The sequence below is a fragment of the Canis lupus genome, chromosome 8 (genome assembly GCF_003254725.2).
Source record: "Canis lupus dingo isolate Sandy chromosome 8, ASM325472v2, whole genome shotgun sequence".
NCBI lineage: Eukaryota > Metazoa > Chordata > Mammalia > Carnivora > Canidae > Canis > Canis lupus.
This window is the reverse complement of record NC_064250.1, coordinates 49,136,661-49,157,085: the sequence shown is the minus strand read 5'-3', so window position 1 is coordinate 49,157,085 and position 20,425 is coordinate 49,136,661. Positions and strand designations below refer to the sequence as shown.

The following is a 20,425-nucleotide window of genomic DNA, read 5'->3' as shown; positions in this document are numbered from 1 at the left end:
GGGCGACGCCACAGCCTGGAACATAAGGAAGGTAGCTCAGGGGCTGGAGCAGAACTAGACGTGGACATAGGTTCTGGGACCCCCAGTCATTGCCCAGGAACTCTCGAGATGTGGCTGTCAGATGAAGCCCAGACAGGTGACAGGAGACTTGAAGGCCATCCATGGCCCGAATCTGACTCTTGGCTAGACTTAGCTCATAGGACTTAAGAGCCGCTCCTCACCCAGGTGTGCGGGCTTCATCCTTACCTCACTGGGGCTGGGACTCTGGAGCTCACATCCAGGCCTGACAGGAGCCCTCTGCTCTGTGGTCACTCCGTGCAAAGCAGCGAGCCCTGGTCTGGGAGGTGGAGGGCGGTGGGGGGGGGAGCAGGCAGCTTCTCCCGCCACATGGCTAATTCTGTCTGCTGTATGCTAGTTTCCCCCAGCTGAAGGCAGTAGCGGATGCCCCCAGGTGGCTCAGTGATTTAGCATAATCCTGAAGTCCTGGGATCCAGTCCCACACATCGGGCTCCCTGCATGGAGCCTGCTTCTCCCTCTGCCTGTGTCTCTGCCTCTCTCTCTCTCTCTCTCTGTGTATCTCTCATGAATAAAGAAAATCTTAATAAAAAAAAAAAAAAGTATGGAGGCATCCTCTACCTTGGTTTTGAGTTCCAGCTCTGTCACTAAGTAGCTGGATAATTTTGGGCAATCTCTTTACCTCTTTGAGTCTCAGCTTCCTTATCTGCAAAATGGGATAGGAACATCTGTATTTCACCAGGTGATTGTGGGGATTAAGCTAGATCATTGGTACATGCCTGAGCCCAGTGCCTGGCATGTGGGGAGGGCTGAGTACATGTGAGACCTCGCTGCTGTTGCTATCAGAAAATAAAGGCAGGAAGGAAGTCAACCCCCAGCCACCTGTTCAGGCTGGCCACAGACCTCCAAGTCCAACAGAGTCCTGAGGCAGCTGAATTGGCCAGTAGTTAAGGTACTAGAAATGCCTTTCTCCTTTGGGTTTCAGAATGGTGCTCAAGAAAAACCAGAGTGGGTGGAAACTTCTCGGTGACCATGGGAATTATTCCAAAGGAGGGGCTATCTGGGCTAAGAGTGTGACTCTGGAAAAGAAGGAAAAGGGGCCCCAAAGCCACTAAATCCCTGAGTTTATAATTAACAGCCGCACACTCTCTTTGCTGGCTCTGGAGCCCTCACGGCTCACAGGGAAGGCCACTAGTAGTCATACAAAAATAACCCCCCAGTGGGTTTTTGAAGTGTTGAGCCTCTTTGTTTTACTGAATTTTAATGAAGGGCTTTCCAGGCAGGATAAGAGCAGCACTCAGCACTCCCCATGGCAGAGGAGTAGGGCTTAGTAGGCGGCTGCCAGCCAGCCTGTTCGGCTTCATCCAAAGTGGCACCGAGGAGAGGCGGGCAGGGAGGCGTCCCTGTCCTCAGATGACAGATCTTGGGGGAGAGGGAGAGAAAAACAAAAACAAAAGATGTCTCTGTTTAGAAAGAAGGTTGGGCTCTGCTCCAGATATTGGCACAGTTTGGAAACAGGCAGCGATGATGCTTGGGGGAGCAATGGAGACAAGCAGTTATGGCTCTGAGAGGTCAGAGGGAGTCCCAGGCTCCCTGAGAGAGTGCTTCTGTGGAATGCTCGGGGCTGCCAAGCTGGCCCCTGCTAATGAGAACCAGCATTGAGGCTCTGGGAAGGGAAGGGCATGCCTTGGGAGCCCCAGGCACTGGCTGCAAGAAGAAAGGAGAAAGGGGGGGCGGTGCTGTCAGGAAAGCCCCCAAACCCCGCTGTGAGGAATGGGTCACCTTATTGTACCCCCTTCTTGCCATTGTCAGCTAAGCTGCCTGCCAGCATGACTTTACTGACATCACTGAACATGCCCAGTGAGGGTGCACCCTGCTGGGTCCTCCCCGGACCCCAGCAGGTAGAGGCTTACAGCCTCCCCTACCCTTGTTTCTAGGTGCTTCCAGGTGGACAGATGCTCCAGGGAAATGCCTTGGCCTCTGTGAACCAAAGGGCTGGGAGGAGCATCATTCCTCTCCCCTGAGTCATGCATTCCCTTCGACAGTGGGGGTGTACCCATCAGACCTCCTTCATTCTTGATGAATCTTTCCAAGAGGCTGCTGGAAAGAAATGGAAGAGATGGCCACAGAATAAAGCAATTTATTACAATGGAATGATCCAACGTGGTCTGCTGAAAATAAGCATTTTTATTACAAAACAGTCCATATAAAAATTCTAAGCTGTTTGCAAGCTTCTTTAGTCTCAGGCTTATCGTATTTTAATCAAGTCCAAAGCAGAAATTACTCTGTGCAGGTAGAGCCGTCTGTTGAGGCCCAGGGGCTCAGGTATGTGCGGGCTGTCCCATGGGATCCTCCTTCTCGGACTGTAGCAGGTCCCACTCGCTGAGGAGCTCAGAGGACACCTCAGTGTACAGACGGTCCCAGTCCCAGTTGACGTCATCCTGCGGGGAGAGGCATCGCTGGGGTAGGGAGAGGGCCTTTCCCTCCATCACAGCCAACTCCCAGGCTCCCCGCCCAGCCCCCTATGGGCCCCCATGAAGGCAGAGCTCACGCTGGGGAGCCAGCTGGTCATAGGAATGACAAGGCCCAGAGAAGGAGCTCCTGCTGCTACTCACTTCTCGGACTTCATGCTCTGGTGCAAGGACTTTGGTGAGGAGCTTCAGATCAATCTCTCCATCCTGTGAATGCAAACAAACCAACAGACCAGCTTGTGCACCCTGGGTGGGGGTGGGGGCCTCTGGACAACTATCTCTTGCAAAGTTGGTAGGGGCATGTGTGGTAGGACTTGCCCACCCAGACCTGCAGAAATGACTTAAGAAGAGTAAAAATGTGGGACGCCTGGGTGGCTCAGCAGTTGAGCATCTGCCTTCAGCTCAGGGCGTGATCCTGGAGTCCCAGGATCGAGTCCCACATTGGGACATTGAGCTCCTGCAGGGAGCCTGCATCTCCCTCTATGTCTCTGCCTCTCTCTCTGTGTGTGTGTCTCTTGTGAATAAATAAGTAAATTCCTTTTAAAAAAAAAAAGTAAAGTAAAAATGTGGGTGGACTGCACAGACCCTGAGGGAGGAAGGAACACTACAGCATGTCTTTGGGCAGGACATGCTTTGCAGGAAGGTCAACACCAAGAGGGCAGGGAGTGACAGCGACAGAGCTCCAGAACCACAGGACCTACTGATGCCTATGGGCAGCCGTGGAAGCAGGCGGGAGCCTGGCGCCGGGAGCCACGGGGATAGGCTGGGTCCAGGGACGCCGTGAGACCCGAGGGTGGTGGCTCCAGCAAAGGGACTGCTGCCAGGCAGCCTCAAAGACCTGCGGAGGAGATGCCACCTGGAGCCTGCCCCTCTGGACAGACGCTGTCCCACTCACCAAGGTCTGAAAGGCTGCGTACTTCATGAGGTCATTGTCCAGGTCGCGGTAGGTCATCACTCGGTTTACCTGGATGCTGTAGGAGAGAGAAGTGAGGTGAATCCCGGGCAGACTGGTCCCGGGAGAGCTGCTGGGCCACCATCCCACCGTCCCCTCATGGCAGCTGGGAAGGACCAAAATGGGAAGATTAAGCCCAGTAAAACGGGAACCCTGGCATGGAACCCATTACCAGGAATACCTGCTCTCCACGCAGGGGGCAGCACCCCTGTACACAGGGCTCGGAATGTATTAAGTCACATGCTTGCTGCCTCCTGCTATCCGCATACTTAATGTACCTGGGAGGGGCGGCCACCTGCAAAGCAAAGTCTTCTTCCTGTACATCTTCCAGATCCGGAATAACAGGAATATCTGCAAGGACAGGAGGAGGCAAGACTATCAGCAGCGCACACCGGGAGGGATCTTGCTCAGGTCCCCGTGTATTACTTATGGCCTTCCACATGGCAGCTGGGGGCATGACCTATCGCCCTCAGGGGCTCCCAGTCTAGGGCTGTGTGCTCCTGTAGCACAAAACCAAAGGCAGACTTCAAAATTTCTGAATCCCAGGCCCTCGCTCAGCACCTGCTGTCTAGAACCTCCTGGGTAGGGCTCAGGATTCTGTATTTTTTTCTCTAAGATTTCTTTGGTGATCCTGTTGCATGCTCCAGGTCAGGAGCCCTGGGAGTGGATCTCCCAAGAGAAATGTAAAGGAATGAGAAGACAGTCCAGGACTGCACTTGGGGAAGTTTATGTTGGAGGAGCTGGTGAATGAGCTGGGCTCAGCTGGAGACAGAAGAACAGTGAAAGTGTCGCCCGGTGAGGTGGATGTCACTATGAGCGTACTGCCTCACAAACAAGGTCCACATGTGCATTAGCTCATCGAAGTCCCTGCAATCATCACAGATCACAGCCGTCATGGCCCTGAGCCTGACTCCAAAGGACATTTTACACCTAATGATATGACCTGGCTCCCTAGGGCTGTCCCCGGGCTGTCTCCACTTGCCAGGTCTGATATAATATACAATGCTTGTTCTAAAGATGACACTTCTCTCGTGTCACAGAGATTTCCCTTCTCTAAACTCTCCATAGGAGACAGACATCCAGACAGAGGAGGAGACACGACGCTACTTCTCTCATCAGTGAACAAACTCATGCAAATGGAGAAGCCGAGAGATAAGCAACTTAACTGTGGTGCCTTGCTGAAATAGCCCATCCTGTCATGAACCTAAAGCAGCATTTCCTTTTCCAAATGAGCCTCACTGACTAGATGAGGGGTTTTGTTTGTTTCAACCAGTCGGAGTAAAAAAAAAAAGCAATGGGACAGAAAAAAAGGCCAATGGAGAGAGAGAATCCTAGAATTCCCAATCCAACTGTAAACAATGGATGGAGAAGAATCCCAGTGAGGACAGCATAGTGAAGAAACCCTTCGTTTTGCTTCTATGGATTGAATTCGATTTTTAAAAAAATTTTTAAAAAGATTTTATGTATTTATTCATGAGACACACACAGAGAGAGGCAGAAACACAGGCAGAGGGAGAAGCAATGCAGGACTCAATCCCAGGACCCCAGGATCATGACCTGAGCTGAAGGCAGATGCTCAATTTTATTTATTTTTTATTTTTTATAAACCATAGGTTCCTTTTTTTAATAAAGATTTTATTTATTTATGAGAGGCACAGAGAGACAGAGAGACAGAGACAGAGACACAGGCAGAGGGAGAAGCAGGCTCCCTGCAAGGAGCTCGATGTGGGACTTGATCCTGGATCCCGGGATCATGCCCTGAGCCGAAGGCAGATGCTCAAACACTGAGCCACCCAGGCGTCCCTCAATTTTACTTTTTATTTTATTTTATTTTTATTTATTTATTTATTTATTTTAATTTATTTATGATAGTCACAGAGAGAGAGAGAGAGAGAGAGAGAGAGAGAGAGAGGCAGAGACACAGGCAGAGGGAGAAGCAGGCTCCATGCACTGGGATCCTGACGTGGGATTCGATCCCGGGTCTCCAGGATCGCGCCCTGGGCCAAAGGCAGGCACTAAACTGCTGCGTCACCCAGGGATCCCCAATTTTATTTTTTAAAAGAGACACAGAATCATTCCAAGAACAGCTAGGAAGATCTTTGCCACTTTCAGGCTATTATTTAGGCTTTGCAATTGCTCTACTCCAGCTCTGCCCGAGTATATAAATGTCAACTCGGAGCCTGGTATCTTTATCATTGCTTCCGACTGCAGAGTTACAGATGCTGAACCTGGAAAGAGAGGGAGGAAGTGTGTGAGGGAGAGACAGAGACACAGAAAATAAGACTGAGGGAGAAAGAGGGTGATTAAAAGAATAAAAAAAGGGGTTTTTTGAAGATTTTATTTATTTATTCATGACACAGAGAGAGAGACAGAGACAGAGAGAGAGGCAAAGACATAGGCAGAGGGGGAAGGAGGCTCCATGCAGGGAGCCTGAAGCGGGACTCGATTCTGGGACTCCAGGATCATGTCCTGGGCTAAAGGCAGGTGCTAAACCACTGAGCCACCCAGGGATCCCCTTCAAGAGGGTTTATAAAAGAAATGGCTGATAGGGGAAATAAAGAACACTCGCATGTCATCCCCAGAATAATAAACCACATTCAGCAAGCCCTCTGTCCAGAGCGCAGCTGTGCAGAGCTCAGATTCTATCTCTGTCCTGCTGGAGAATCAGAGATGGAGTTCTCTGAGAATCTATCTCTTACGCAAATAGGAACTTAGCTTTCCTGTTCACTCTGGCTCTGCGTGATTAATACTGTCCACGGCGAGAGTTGGGGATGGTACTGTCCCCAGGTCCAGGCTGAGCGGGGGGCTCCCAGGCCACAGAGACTGCGCAGATCCTGCGGTGGGGCAGGGAGGAAGCTGGCTGTGCCACGCGCCATCAGCACTGTGACAGTTTTGGAGTGAGCCAGTTAGCTGCTCCTGGCTCTCCAGCCTGAGATGAATATTCAAAAGGTGGTAAGAGAAGGCCCCCTGCTGGGTTTAGGGCTCAGGATGGGGTCCTCCCCAAGTCCCCTTTCCCTCCACAGTGCTAGCATTTGGGTCCTGTCAACTCTGCCCAGCTCCTCCCAGCTCTGAGGAACTGCACTGCTGCCCAATGTCCACTCTGACTCCCCGCGGGCTTCCCTCTTCATCCCCACCCCCCTCCTCCAAATGTGCACAAAGGAGTGTGGGGCTGGCCCATCTGTGACAGATCAGAGGTCAGCCCAGGCCTTGGCAAAGGGGCGTCTCAGAGTGGCACTGGTGAGGCTGGCCACACAGTGGGATTTCTCTCTAATTGGAAGCCTGGTGCCCAACAGAACCCGGTGAACCGCCGGAGTGGGACAGAGCCAGCGATGACAGCCAGGCCGAGGCGAGCTGGAACATTCCGGTGCAGTGACAGCTTGAGCCATCGCAGCAGAGTTGGGGAATCCAACTCCCGGCCCCCGTGGAACAGGTGGCCGTGGAGCAGGTTTGGGGCAAACTTCAAAGAACTTCACAATTTTACAGTTACTGATTTACTATCACAAACAAGGACTTACGGATACTTCATTTGTTCCTGGAAATTTTTGTCCTGCCTTTCTCCTTCCTGCCCTCCCCCCTACTTCACACACACACACACACACACACACACACACCCATGAACAAACCTAGAAAAAAGAAAACAGACTTGAGAAATCTGCTTCTTCACAAGACTATCTACGTGGAAGTCTCAGTTACAGCTGCTTGGCCTGAAAGTCTGGGATTGGGGATCCAGGCTGACTCAGGACATCAAATGTAACCTCAGAGTGTTACTAATGCAACCCCATATGTCAACTATGCTCATTTTTTAAAAAAGTCAGAGGAATATGAGTCTGCTCTAGCGGTACTGAAAAGCTACCACTATTTTAAAAAATTTAATAGTTTGATAAACTTTATTCTCATTTTGTTCCATGCTGCTAAGAGGAAGAACATGCAACAAAACAGTGAGTGGGTTAATTGTATGGGTAGGAGGTCCACACCATGGTTAAAAGCGCAGGCTCGGGAAGGTAGGGTGGCTGGCTTCCATTTCTGGCTTCCCCATATACCAGCTGTGTGACTTTATCCTCTCTGTGCCTCAGTTGTTTCATCTTTAAAATGGGGATCATAATGATACCTACCTCCGATGGTCGTTATAAGTATTAAATGCAAAAGTCTTAACAAAATAATCTTTAGAATAAACACTATGCTCAGTACATAAGGAGTAGATAAAGTGTTGAGCCTGGAGAGAAACTATATGGCTCTTCATTTTCTCATTTACTCTCGCCCATTTTGCAGGCGAGAACAGTGAGGTGCAGGAAGATGAAGCAGCTTCATGAGCAGAGATTATCAGTAACGGACAGCACCAAGCTTCCAGCTCCAACCAACCATAGCCCTGTGAGCTCACCCTCACCCACTTGTGGTTTCCTTGCAGAGGGATGAGCCTAGACAGCTTGTTACTCAGCCTGAAACTCATCGTCCTCTGCTCTGGGTACTTCTCTTGATTCCAAATACCACAAACCAGCCAAATCTCTCCCTCACCGGACATCCCCACTTGTTACTTCCCTACAGCAAGGTGGAGGGCAACAGAATGGGAAGAGTGCACCAATGCTGGAGCCCTGGGGCCTTGTCCCTGCCACCCATGTCTTACTAAACTGGTCCCCTGGAGGGGACTGAGCACCTTGGACAGTCTCAGGAAGGGGGAGCAAGACAGGAGCGCTCTGATGTCTCCAGTGGTACAAGAGTGGGCGCCTGCCTCCTCTATCTCAGCTCCACAGCACAAGGGCACCCCCAACCCCATATAGAAATGGACCCCCCCACAGATCACCCCCTGTATGCAGAATGTCCCCCCTATACAGACATCCCCTGTATACACAAAACCCCCTGTACTCAGACCACCCCACCCCACCTCGTATACAGACCCCATCATGTGCTTCTCCCTTTCCCAGCTTCGACCCCTCCAACTAGACAGGTTTTCTTTGCTCTCTGCACTTGCTCCCTGCCTCTTCTATAGCCATCTCTCCTGCCTGCTCAAGCTGCTTGTCTGTCCGATGTGTCACAGGCTAGCCACACGGTGGGGAAACAGCATTTGTTTGCTCGTTTGTGCATTTGTCCCTCCATTCGTTCAAGGAGTCCTGACTGAGCAGCTGCCATCGGAAGGTGTCAGTAACAGCAGCAAATCAAGCACAGTCCTTGTCCTCACAGAGCGTTGGAAAATAACAGGGCTGAAACCACTAATTGTCTTATTTTTTAAAGGTGAAATATTCTATGTGGTAATAATTCAAATGCTACAGAAAAGTTTAAAGTGAAAATTTTCCTTTTCTTATATAAGCCCTAGTCTGTCTCCCTAGAGGTGCTATTAACAATTTCTGGTATATATTTACTGAAAAGAATGCATGCAGGCCACAGCACATATGTCCTTTAAAGGATGCTTGCAAATGGGATCGCTTTACACGGGCACTGTTCTGCCACTTGCTTTCTTTTTCTATACATATACTGGTATATCTTCTTCTTCTTCTTTTTTTTTTTTAAGATTTTATTTATTTATTCATGAGAGACACACAAAGAAAGGCAGAGACACAGACAGAGGGAGAAGCAGGCTCTTTGCAGGGAGCCTGATGTAGGATTCGATCTCAGGACCAGGATCACGCCCTGAGCCAAAAGCAGATGCTCAACCACTGAGCCACCCGGCGTCCCTGATACATCTTCTTCTTGTAAATGACCACCAAGTATTCTATGGTCTGAGTGCCCCATAATGCATTTAATCTGGTTCAGAGAAGATCTCATTTAGAACCTTGGAAGGTGGTGAGGTGGGGTTGGGAAAGGTCTCCGAATGAGGGATGATGAGCTCAAAGCCGAAGGATAGATAGCATTCGACCAGGTGGGGGATGACCTTTGCAAAGGTGCTATGAGGTGAGAAGTAACTCATGAGCCTGAAGAAACTGGAGGAAGGCCAGTGTGCTCAGTACTGGGAGAGCAGCATGTGGCGAGGCAGGAGAGACGGTACCTGGTGCCAGGGGAGGAAGGACCCTCATCGACCAGCCAGGAAACACGGACAGGGTGCCTGTTCTACACAAGACCCCTTCCAGGGCACATTAGGGGAAAACCAACATCACCGAAGCATGGCAAAGCTGCAGAGGGAGGGACTACACATAAGAAAATAGTGATAATAAAAGCAGAATCAGGAAAATGTATATCCCTTCCTTTGTGAATCACCTTGGAATCCAACAAGTAGAATTCGGAGCTTTCTACTTTGTCTTTCCGTTATACTTTAGGGCCACAGGGTGGACCTCACTACCCTGTAGTGGGTAGGGTTAAGTGAAATTTGCCCTAGGTCTGCCCCCTAGATGGTGGACCAGCTGAGGGCAAGAAGCACATCCCAGTCACTGCATTCCCAAGGACCAGCGAACCAAAGGACAACTGAACAGAACTGAATCAATAGATTCCCCTCCAACTGAAAGTCCCACACAGGGAAGAGCCACATCAATCTTCTCTGTTTCGTTCCAATTACAGTCTAAGTGTCACCCAGCCCTACAATTGCCTAAGTAGGAGTGATTTTATAAACAACCAGGCACAATCCTTGGATACTTTCTGGATTTGATAACATCAGAGCAAAGGTTTTGCTTCACTTGACAGCTGCAGGGCCTAGCTGGGAAAGGCTGGGCATATGCAAGAAACAATGGATGAGTGGGCACAAAATCACAGGGGAAGAGTCATTCAAATCTGGTCCACGTGGATCACCAGGCTTTCATCCTGAGGCTGGGTCACATCGCTCTTCACCAACCTCCCTGTGTTTCTTCCTTCTTGGATTTCTGGAGTGCCCCGCTATTCCACTCCATTTTCTGGAAGCTCCCGGGAAAGGTTTGTTAATACACAACCAACAACAGTAAGAACTTATTTCAAAGAGAGAGACTGACAAATGGGAAACTCGTTATGATACTGCAACACCAGTCTGCCAACAGATCTACCCAGCAAACCAGCTACCAGAGGAAAGCACAGAATGAGGGGTGCTTATATAAATAATAGACACATGTGGGAACACCAGTAAGATTGATTACAACTGGTTTCAAAGATGTGAGAAGCTGCCATTTGCCCCCAGATACGTTCATTATGGATAATATCATCATACACGCACACTAAAAAGCTAACTACCCAGTAAAATCCCAGAGGACTCCTTTTTAGCCCCCATGACCTGACAGTAAGAAGCCAGCCTGCCTCTTCCAATAAAGCGGGCTCCAGATCTCTGAGATGCAGTTTGAGATGGCCCACACTCAAACCCAGATGTTGTTGGCCTGTTTTGGTACAACTAGAATAGAAACTTATTTTTTAAAGACCAGACTCAGCATGCAGAGTACACCCTGAGCATGACTCAGGCTCTTTACCTGGAACTAAGTCTAAGTTCTGCAGGAAGGAAAGAACAAAGGACCCTAGGTCCCCAAAGTAGCCCCTCCTCTCTGTGTCCCTTGAGGTTCTACTACTCTTTGCTGATTTTCTTGGTTGGGGATTTCTGAATGGGATCTCCCGGTTGTAGCCACAGGGATTTCAGGAGAGCTCCATGAAGTCTCTTCTATACTCTAGCACTTTCTCACCCTGACACCTCAGTAAGTGACACAAGTGGTTGGTCTACCTGCCAGGTTCCTCCAGATGCCTTCTGATGACATCTGTCCCTCTCACTCTGTCCACTAACTGAGCTCCCCATGGCAAAGGTCCTGCTTGGTCATATGGAATCTCTTCCCAGAGCTGCTTTCCCATGCAGTGCCCCAGCCCCTGCAGAGGATCCATGGGCTCCTAACGGTTCACACTCACCATCTATAGCCGAGTTCAATAACCAATCCACATCAAAGGAATCTGGACATAGTGCTTAAGGACACCCCAGTAAGAGGTCCATACAACCCCTGCTTCTGTGCCCAAAGGCAAAAGACCTCAGCAGAGCCCAAAAGAGAAACAATGTCCACGTTTTGGGGAGATGGCAACTTTAAACCAGAGATCGTTATAATTTTTCTCTCCAGCTGTAAAACTTTGTTTTACTGAATGCTGTTACCTTCTGCATCACGTATGGGGAATTTTAAACAGGCAAATGGAAGAAGGTCTGATTGAAGATGAAGTTAAGTGAAAGAAATTGGTCTCATTTAGCACATGACAGGATTCATCTGTGTTCCCAAGTCCACTGAGGTGGCATCATGGGCGTTCCATATTCATGAGCTGCTGCGACACTGTGTCCCCTCATTTACAAAGAGCCGTGTTCAGCAAATTCTGTCCCTGTGGACACTCCGTGCATTTCATGGTCTTGTCAGAGAGACATCAAACGCTCCAGTAACCAAATACCAGAAAATGGCTTTAATTAGTGGATCTCAATCGTATAAATAATTTTTTTCGAAGTGAAAAAATGGAGAATTTTTGAAAAGGGAGAAGAAAAGGGGAAAGCAGTAGGCAACAGGCTTCAAACACCCGGAGGAACAAGAGAAAGAGAGGGCCTCAGAGGAGCTCCTGAGCACGCCTGGGCCCTGCAACCGTCGGTCCCCTGCATTCTCCAAGTCGAGGGGCAAAAACATGCCTGCAGGTCCCTGGCAGGTGCTTTAAGACGACTTATCCCTTGTGACTTTACCTGATGGAAGCCGGGTCCAGCCCGGACTCACTACTGGCCGGGGAGGAGAGAGGCAGCAGACATGGGGAGAAACGAATCCGGCAACTGGGATGGTGGCTAGACACCCACACCGCGAATGCCAAGAAACAGACACAGTGGAGCCAATGTCTACTCTGGAGCTGTGCACAAGCAGGTCCCCGACGAAGCATGTGACAGAGCCAGAAAGGAAAGATGCCCCGTCCTGAGGTGCCAGCTCGGTGGTGGGGTGGGGGTGGTGGGGTGGGCTTCTTCTGTGTCCCACAGGTTGAAATGCTTCCATATTCCTGTCAAACTGCATCTCTCTTACTGTTGCTGGGAAAGGAGATCACAGACCTTAAGGAAGTCAAAATAGCTGATGGTTCCTCACAGCCCGCCCAAGCTCTGGTGACTCTCCTGGCTGATGACGGTTTGACAAGGAAGGTTTGGACTAACATTAGTTTCTGAGATAAATCAGGCCTCCGCATGCTGTGGTGCTGCCTGGACCATGGCAGAGCAGGGCCTTCGCCAAGAGTGACAGCCTGGCTTGCGGTATAATGACGATGTGTGAAAGCCTGACCTCACCACATCAGCCACAGAAGGATGTTAGCATGTATCCGAAGGAACCATGGATGCAACACCCCGGAATGAGATTTTCTGCACCTCCCTACCCAAGTGCACACTGAGTGCTCACAAGAATCATGATCAGCAATGCAAAGGGTCATTCTCAACCAGGATTGAGCCTTTGGAGCAATTTGAAGGTAGTGCTCTCGAGAGACAAGCATAGCCCAACGAGAGTTCCGTATGGGGAAAGATCCCATTCAGCCCTGGAGTCTGCCACTGGGAGGACCCCACTGCCACCTGCCGAGGTGACCTCTAGGGAACACCACACCACTGGGCACTGGCAGCTGAAGGGAATGAAGAACAATGAAGAGCAATGCTCTCTACCACTCTAAGAGCACTCGGAGCTTGCTGCTAGTTCCAGCTTTGATCTGCAGAGATGTGCTCAGGACAAGGAGGGGGAGAGGACTTTAAAAGTGTGTGGAAAAAGTGGCTGGAAGGAATGGAAACTGAGGAGCTTTCCACCCTCTTCAATAGGGCCCAAGATGAGTGATAGAGTATTAACGTGACACAGAGCGCCTTCGCCAAGCCGCCCGTGGAAGCACGGATGTTAGAAACCAGGCATATCTGATTCTATTTCATCCTCTTCGTGTTACACTGAAAAAAACAAGACAAACTACACTGCTTTTATTCTAAATCCTTAGGTTTTATATTTTTCCTTATATATATTTATTAAAAAGAGGCGACTTTGATCGGTGCCACCCGTGACACTCCCACATACGGAACGCTTCTGAGCGGTTCCCTCCGCGCGAGGCCACTGCTGGTGACAGCCAGCTGGTTTTGATCACAGCCATTCCGAATCGGATTTTCATAAGATAGATGAGGAGTCTTAGTGCTGCTCTCTCTCTTATCAGATGAGAAACAGAGGGGGAGGGGGAGCACGGGTCCCGAGGGAACAGGCAACAATCAAGGGCTGCGTGCTTCTCTCTCCGTCCCTCCGCTGCTGCAATTTTCAAAGGCGTCTGCCTCGGGCACTTTTAAATGATGGTGTCTCAATTCTGTAATCATCTTTCAAGAGCTTTCTCTTAAAGGGTCTTTTAGGTAAACCTAGTCCGTCAACCACACTTATGGACTCAGGAATCACATTCCCAGTATGTGTCCTCCTGTGTGTGTATATATAGATGAGTACACACATGCGCGCGTGTGCGCACATGCACACACACACACAGACTCAGTATCTAGTAGAACCTAAAGCTAGAGAGGGAGACCTACCATTTGGTCACATCAGGTCCTTCTCTTGCTAGGGTCAGAGAGTCCTCTGTTACCTCCCCTTTAGATTTCCACCTAAATCTTTCCAAAGAACGATTTACCTAATCCTTCTTTAGAAAACAATTTCCACGGGTGATGCGTGATGCGGGTGATGCGGGTGATGCGTCAGAAAGAAAAGACTTCTCTAAATGAGGGCTAAGAGGTGGGCGAAGTCCAACCTCTGAGCGTAAACTGTCCCTTCCCATCTCACCTAAGCCAACACCTTGGCTGTCAGGCTTCCATTCCAGCTGAGCAAATGCACCCTGGCTATCTATTTGGGAGAAGAGTCTCCAACTATCCCAGGGTACAACTTGCTGTGTTTTTGTTACAAAGGCTATTTGGAACAACTCCACAACTGTCTTCTTCCATGCAGATGGCATGATGCCTATGGATACAGTCCCCTCTTCCGAAACAGGCATCCTAGAAAACTGAGCCTCTATTTCTTTCTAGTCAAATAAAAATCTAAGTCATCTACATTTACATCTAAGTCTAAACCCCCTTGGGGAACAGTAGTTCTCTCCAATGTGGGCCTGTCCACTGTGCACAGGCCCTCTGATTCCTTCGTCTACTCCCTTCACAATCATGTGCAGTACCCACACCTCTTCCCAAAAGCTGGAACACTTCTCCGATGGTCTCTCGAAACTAAATGGGATCAGTTCTGTCCTATCCTGAGCCTGCCTTCTGGGTTCGGCTATGAGTTACGGAATAAATACTCTGATCTCTGTAACGACTTCAGGGAGATTTAGCTCTCTTTTACTTTTGTCAGTGCTTACTGCTGGATGATTTATTATTAATCACATTCCTGAAAGCTGACTATACTATGATAGAATGCTGATGGAGCTCTGTCTGTGTGTGTGTGTGTGTGGGCGCACGCACGTGTGTGTGTGTGTGTGTGTGTGTTCCTGGAGGAAGGGGACTACAACCTGCCTCATTCGAAACACGTGTGTGTGCATGGCAACAGGCTGTTGTTTTCATTCCCCATTCTGCCCCTTCAGATGGGGACATGCAAGTAAGCTGCGCACATGAACAAAGGAAATGGAAGCCAGAAAGGCCACTGTCAACCATGTTTCAGGGAAAGACATTTGGGACCATAAGTTTGGAAAGTCCGGCATGACTAGAGATTTCAAGGCACCACTAGGGGCATAAGACACTGGGTCTGGCTCTGCCAACAGAGCGAGAGGTCTGGTCAAGACACTGGGCTAAACTTTGCAGCTAGACGGCAGTGCTGGGGGTATGAGGTAGATCGTGATTGAGTTGACAAAGCAGAGCTAAAATCTGTTCAAAGCTCAGCTCAGTTCTAAAGCTCCCCTGACATTCTGCCTTTTGGGAGGCCAGCAGAATACGGCCAAGCCAGTCTCTCCCACATTTGCTGAGTCAAGGAATTCTAAACATCTCTCCTTCCCATCAACTCCCAGACACCTACTCTCTTATGGTGTATACTTTACCCAGGGTAGGGTCATAGGACCTTGAATCACTTCCTGCATAAATAAATAAATAAATAAATAAATAAATAAATAAATAAATACATGCATGCATGCATGCATGCATGCAGCTGCTCGGGCTGACTGAAGAAATTTCTGGCAAGTTCCAGGTAACTTCCCTGGTGTTTCCCTCACTCTGGGGACCAGCACTGACCACCCCTACGTGGGAGAACAGAGAAATCAGCCCGATGGCCTCAAGGATCTTTACCTATTAATGCTCTTTTTTCTCTTGCTGCCAGGAATGTGACTTTAACTGTCTCTCAAGGAAGAACTGAATTGCCAGATTTCTGGTCCATAGGGTCATACTACAGGGTGTCCCAATTAGAAATCAGGAATCCTGAGTCTTAGATCTGCCTCTAGTTGGATGACCTTCCACACTTGTCAACTCTGGTCCTAAGTCTCCTTATCATCAGATAAGGTCTACTCTACCTCTATGACAATCAGACTCTGGGGCGTCCATTACAATGTATCTCATCGTGTATTAAAAAAATGGGTGACGGGCACTGGGTGTTATTCTGTATGTTAGTAAATTGAACACCAATAAAAAATAAATTAAAAAAAATATATTAAAATCCCCAATCCTTTCTGTCACATTTGCTTATAGCAGTGTCTTTCCAAATATTCTAGCCACAGTTATATCCTATGGACAGAGCACACCAAATATTTTGCTCAGAATCATTGTAATAAAATTCATTTCCTACAGTGCAATAAATCTGCACAGATTCCACCTGTAGCTCCACGAGGACTTCAGCTCACACGTGACCCAGCACCCTGGCGGGGGCTCTTCCATGCGCCCTGCAGTCTGGCGAGTGTGTGCCTCACTGTGGGGTCAATCTGTCCCCTCTGCTGTGCCTCAAAGGGACAGGCTGGTGGGAGAGCTTCCCTCATAGCCCTTCAGGCCCAGGTGGATGCCTGTGGGGCCTTGCTTCTCACAAATTTCCCAAAATGCCCATCCTCACACTGCGCCCAGTGAAACTTCTTCCTTGCGCCCTAAGGTAGACTTTCCTCTCTGCAAGACTCAGCAGAAGCACAAGAATTCATTCTCTAACAGCCATCTTAATGGATCTGATAGAAAAATGAAGCATAAGAAGAAAGAGAGGAATGATCAAACCTGAATGTTCTGCTTCATGTCACACAGCTCTATAGGACCGGTGTCTTTGGTTTTTGCCTATCAGCCAGGGGATGCTTGCAGGTGGGACCTGACAGTGAGGGTCAGCAGAGCCCAGGACGGGCCAGCAGGCTAGTCTGAGAACTGGGGTCAGAGGGGATCTGCAACAGGGGGGCTAGAAAAATGAGGAGAGACTGGCCTCTTCAATAAGCAGGGTGGAAAAACCAACCGGGTGCTGTAACAACAACAAAGGCCGTGACAGCAGAGAGCGAGAAGTCACAAGGACCACATCTGAATGTCAGCTGTGACACCAACTAGCGGTGGTGTGCTAGAGCAGCTCATGCTGGCCTGTAAGAACCAACAACTAAATTTTTAGGAATACTGCATGCAGGTTGTTACACATAAACATCATTAACGACTAACTTATATATCCTTATAAATACATTATATTAAAAACAAAAGCAATAAATAGGTCAAAACTCAGCATTTCTTAAATTTTGCATTTCACTTTAGCCATCATGCTCTTGCAATTATTTACTTTTAACGTGCCTGTGTGGTAGAAATCTGATATCCTGGTGTGCTACTGGCCATCTCTTCCCAGCTCTGTGGTCAGTGATACCCTGATGAGAGCCCCAAACCAGCCATGGTGGGCCTATCTACACCGCAGAAATTGGCAAACACTACCAATGAGGACTCTGTTATCCTGGAGAGCTGATTGTTAAATATTAGCCAGCACATCACTGCTTCTTAGCCATGTGACTCCTGTGAGTGACTTAACTTCACAAGGCTTCAATTTCCTCCTTTGTACAGGGGTGATGATCACTGTGTCTCCTCTGAGAACTGCTATGAGGGTTATTGCAGGGAAAGCAGTGCAGGGCCTGGCTTACACTGAACACTAACATTAATTATCAATACCATTTCCTACAAGAATGACTTCTTTCTCAAATTTGTTATCCAGTATCTTATAAACAGAACAAAGCATAGACACAATAGACAGGACAGCTAACCTTTGTACCAGTGAGTCCCACCCTACCCGACCCCACTCCTGTGCTGGATGTGGACAGCTACAGGCACTCCTGCTCATCTATGTGTCAGGGAAGGGTGGGGAGGCATGGGTTTAGAAAGACCTTAGCATCCAGTTCTAGTGACGCCAAACTTAGAAAAAACAATTTTTTTTTTTTTTTAAGTAGGCTCCATCCCCAGTGTGGAGTCCAACGTGGGACTTGAACTCACGACCCTGAGATCAAGACCTGAACTGAGATCAAAAGTCAGAAGCTGAACTGACTGAGCCACCCAGGTGCCTCCACACAAATTGATTTTAAGGATAAAAAAAAAAAATAGTGCTAGTTGTAATAGTTTAAAAAGATTAGAGGCCAAAGGAACTAGGTTTGTGGATCACCTAAGAAGTCCCCTACATTGAATGCTGACATAATGGAATGTTCTTACAAAGCAAGAGAAAGGAACTGAGATGCAGGGTTCTAATTTATCTGTACTTAAGGAATTCTTACCACTTTCTTTCTCCACGTTAAAGCTGTTTAGGCTGAGAGCGACTCTGCTGTTTGCAGAAGGGACAGAGGGCATGGTGGTAAGACTCGGTGCAGAGGAAGAGCCCAAAAGAGAGTGAGAAAAGCCCAGAGCTGGTGATGACCGAGGAGAGGGAAAGATAGGGGTGAGGGAGTGACAACCCTCTACAGATGGCATTTTTCTAATTCCACTGACAGGCCAGCATCTCACATCTCATCCAGCCTCATTGCTTGGCTGTGTTCAGCCACTTTTACCTATTTTCCCTGTTGACATGGATAGAAAATTGAGCAATTACCCTTAAACTCAGAGCTTTCAGATCATCCAGATTGCTACACTTACAGAATTAAGTCCCCAATTGCCCCAGGCTAGAAGTGGCTCAACTCAGCTGGTCCTTTAGGAATTAAACACTTTTTGGCTGGTCATAAGGATTTATTATTCTGAAGGTTTTGAGATATTTGATTCTGTCAAAACTAGACCTGAGTTGCCAAGAGCACAGCCCTCTCTAGTGGGGATGAGATGCCCAGGAGGTGCCGGGAGCAGCCAGGAAGAGGCCGTGAACATTCCACCCGTGGACCTGGGACACCCATAATGCAATTGTTAAGTGCAAGAAAGATCTGGCCCACCCCCTTTTTTTTAAAGCTCCTGTTTTCAGAGACTTTCCACTTTTGAAAGACATCTTTGGGGCTTACAATTCTTTCCTAACTTGAATTCCACTCTGAGACAAACTATTTGAAAGGTGAGTCCATATCTAATTGTGTTTTCAGAAGTTGTTTCAACCTGAGTTATTACTCATCTTTTTTAAGGACTAGGAAGTGCTCTTCTGCCATTTGTGTGCTTCTCACAAAGCTCATCTCAAAGCTTCACATTCCATCCTGAGTTCACTTTCTGAGAGCTGGATTTTAGAGCTGGAAGAGATCAGATAGAACTGGAAATGCTCCTGGAGTTGGAGAGGTGACAAGACTTTGCACCTGCGGTCTCCTCCACCAGGGTCCCCCAGCTGCCCTACTCACACCCCTGCATCCTCCTGGCAACTTCACTCCTCCTTCAGGTTGAGGTGTGAAAACCACTGCTTCTGAGTGGCCTTCCCTCATCACCTGATCCAAGTCAGTTCTCCACGCTATTCTCTCTCATGGATCCATACTCTGCCTTCAGTGTGCTCAATCGTCACTTGTCCTTCCTTCTTTAGCTTTGTGACCATTTGTTTACTCCCCATTTCCCTGATTAGGCTATAAGCAGTATAAGGGCAAAGACTAAGAATGTTCTCTGCAACATCATATCCCCAGCGCCCAGCCCTAAGCATCATGGTATGTATTCAACAAATGATGGCGAAATGAATGAATGAATGAATGAATAAATAAATGAATAAATAACTAGCCCAAAGTGACATGTAGAGGCTGCATTTAACCCTATTCCGGATTTGATGCTTTTTCTTCTAACCCCGTACAACCTTCTATGACAGAAGAAGTCCAAAGGCCTTTGTGTCAACCAGAAACTTGATTCCAAGAACAGAGATGGATAATTGTGCCACTAAAGCACGGTCATCTAAATAGGAAACATTAGTGTGGCCATCCTACAATATTGGAACCCTGCAGTCATTTGGGGCTCTGGCTGTCCATTATTCTCAGCTGTTGTCCTAATCATGATTCCCAACATCCCTGAAGCATCGTGTCAACCCTAGCTGTGAGTGATCCCACCTAGTACCAGCAAATCAGATGACTAACAATCTTTGAACTTCACTAAACGCAGTTTACGTGGGACGCTTAATATCTGTAGCTGAGAATGGACCAGAACCAGCTTCTCTTGCAGTTACTGTAAATTCCTTATTCATTCTCCACGCGGAGTCTCTCCTCCTGCCGGGCTTCACTCAGAAGCCCTTTGCATTCTTCTTCACCTGACCACACGCTGCCTGACCTTCAGGACCCACCGCTCATTCTTTCTTCTTCCTCAAGTGCCCTCAGTCCACAGGGATCTCTTCGTCACCTGAATTGTGGCCCTCGCTAATGTAAATCATGAACACAGCAACCACCACTGGCCACCTGTGCCACCCATTATGCTGCCATCTTAGCTCCTTACCTCTTCAATGCTTTCATCTCTTATGTTCTGTCTCCCCAGCAAAGTTGTGTTCCTGTAGAGCACAGCCCTACAAAGTCTATGGACTATTCTGTAGACTATACCTACGGAGCATTCGCAGATCACTTCCCAAAGGCCTAATCCAACTTGCAGATGCATTAGGTTCTGCTTATGAACTGATTTTAAAAATTCTGTCACTTTTGAAATGTGAATTTGAAAACTTTCAGGCCACACCATCTCTTCTCTCTAGGTTTACTACAGGCCCCACCATTCTCTACTGTCTCATGCTTCTGCTCTTTCATGTGTGTATGGTATCTGCCTGGCTCCCCTCAAACTGTGTGAGCTTGTGGCCCACCTCGGCCTTGT

At 48.5% G+C, this 20,425-nt stretch overlaps 1 protein-coding gene across 2 annotated transcripts in view; it reads right to left on the bottom strand.

The window, feature by feature from the left end:
• Positions 1 to 2,139: 2,139 nt before the first annotated feature.
• The window catches only part of IFT43 (intraflagellar transport 43), an 81,776-nt gene continuing 63,490 nt past the window's right edge, over positions 2,140 to 20,425 (bottom strand). For both annotated transcript variants that reach the window (XM_025442999.3, XM_025443001.3), the window contains 4 exons: positions 3,717 to 3,789; positions 3,382 to 3,457; positions 2,631 to 2,693; positions 2,140 to 2,456 (listed from right to left, as the gene is read on the bottom strand). In XM_025442999.3, the coding sequence (XP_025298784.1) occupies positions 2,337 to 2,456; positions 2,631 to 2,693; positions 3,382 to 3,457; positions 3,717 to 3,789 (332 nt within the window). In that variant the 3' untranslated portion in view covers positions 2,140 to 2,336. The remainder of the gene's footprint in view (positions 2,457 to 2,630; positions 2,694 to 3,381; positions 3,458 to 3,716; positions 3,790 to 20,425) is intronic.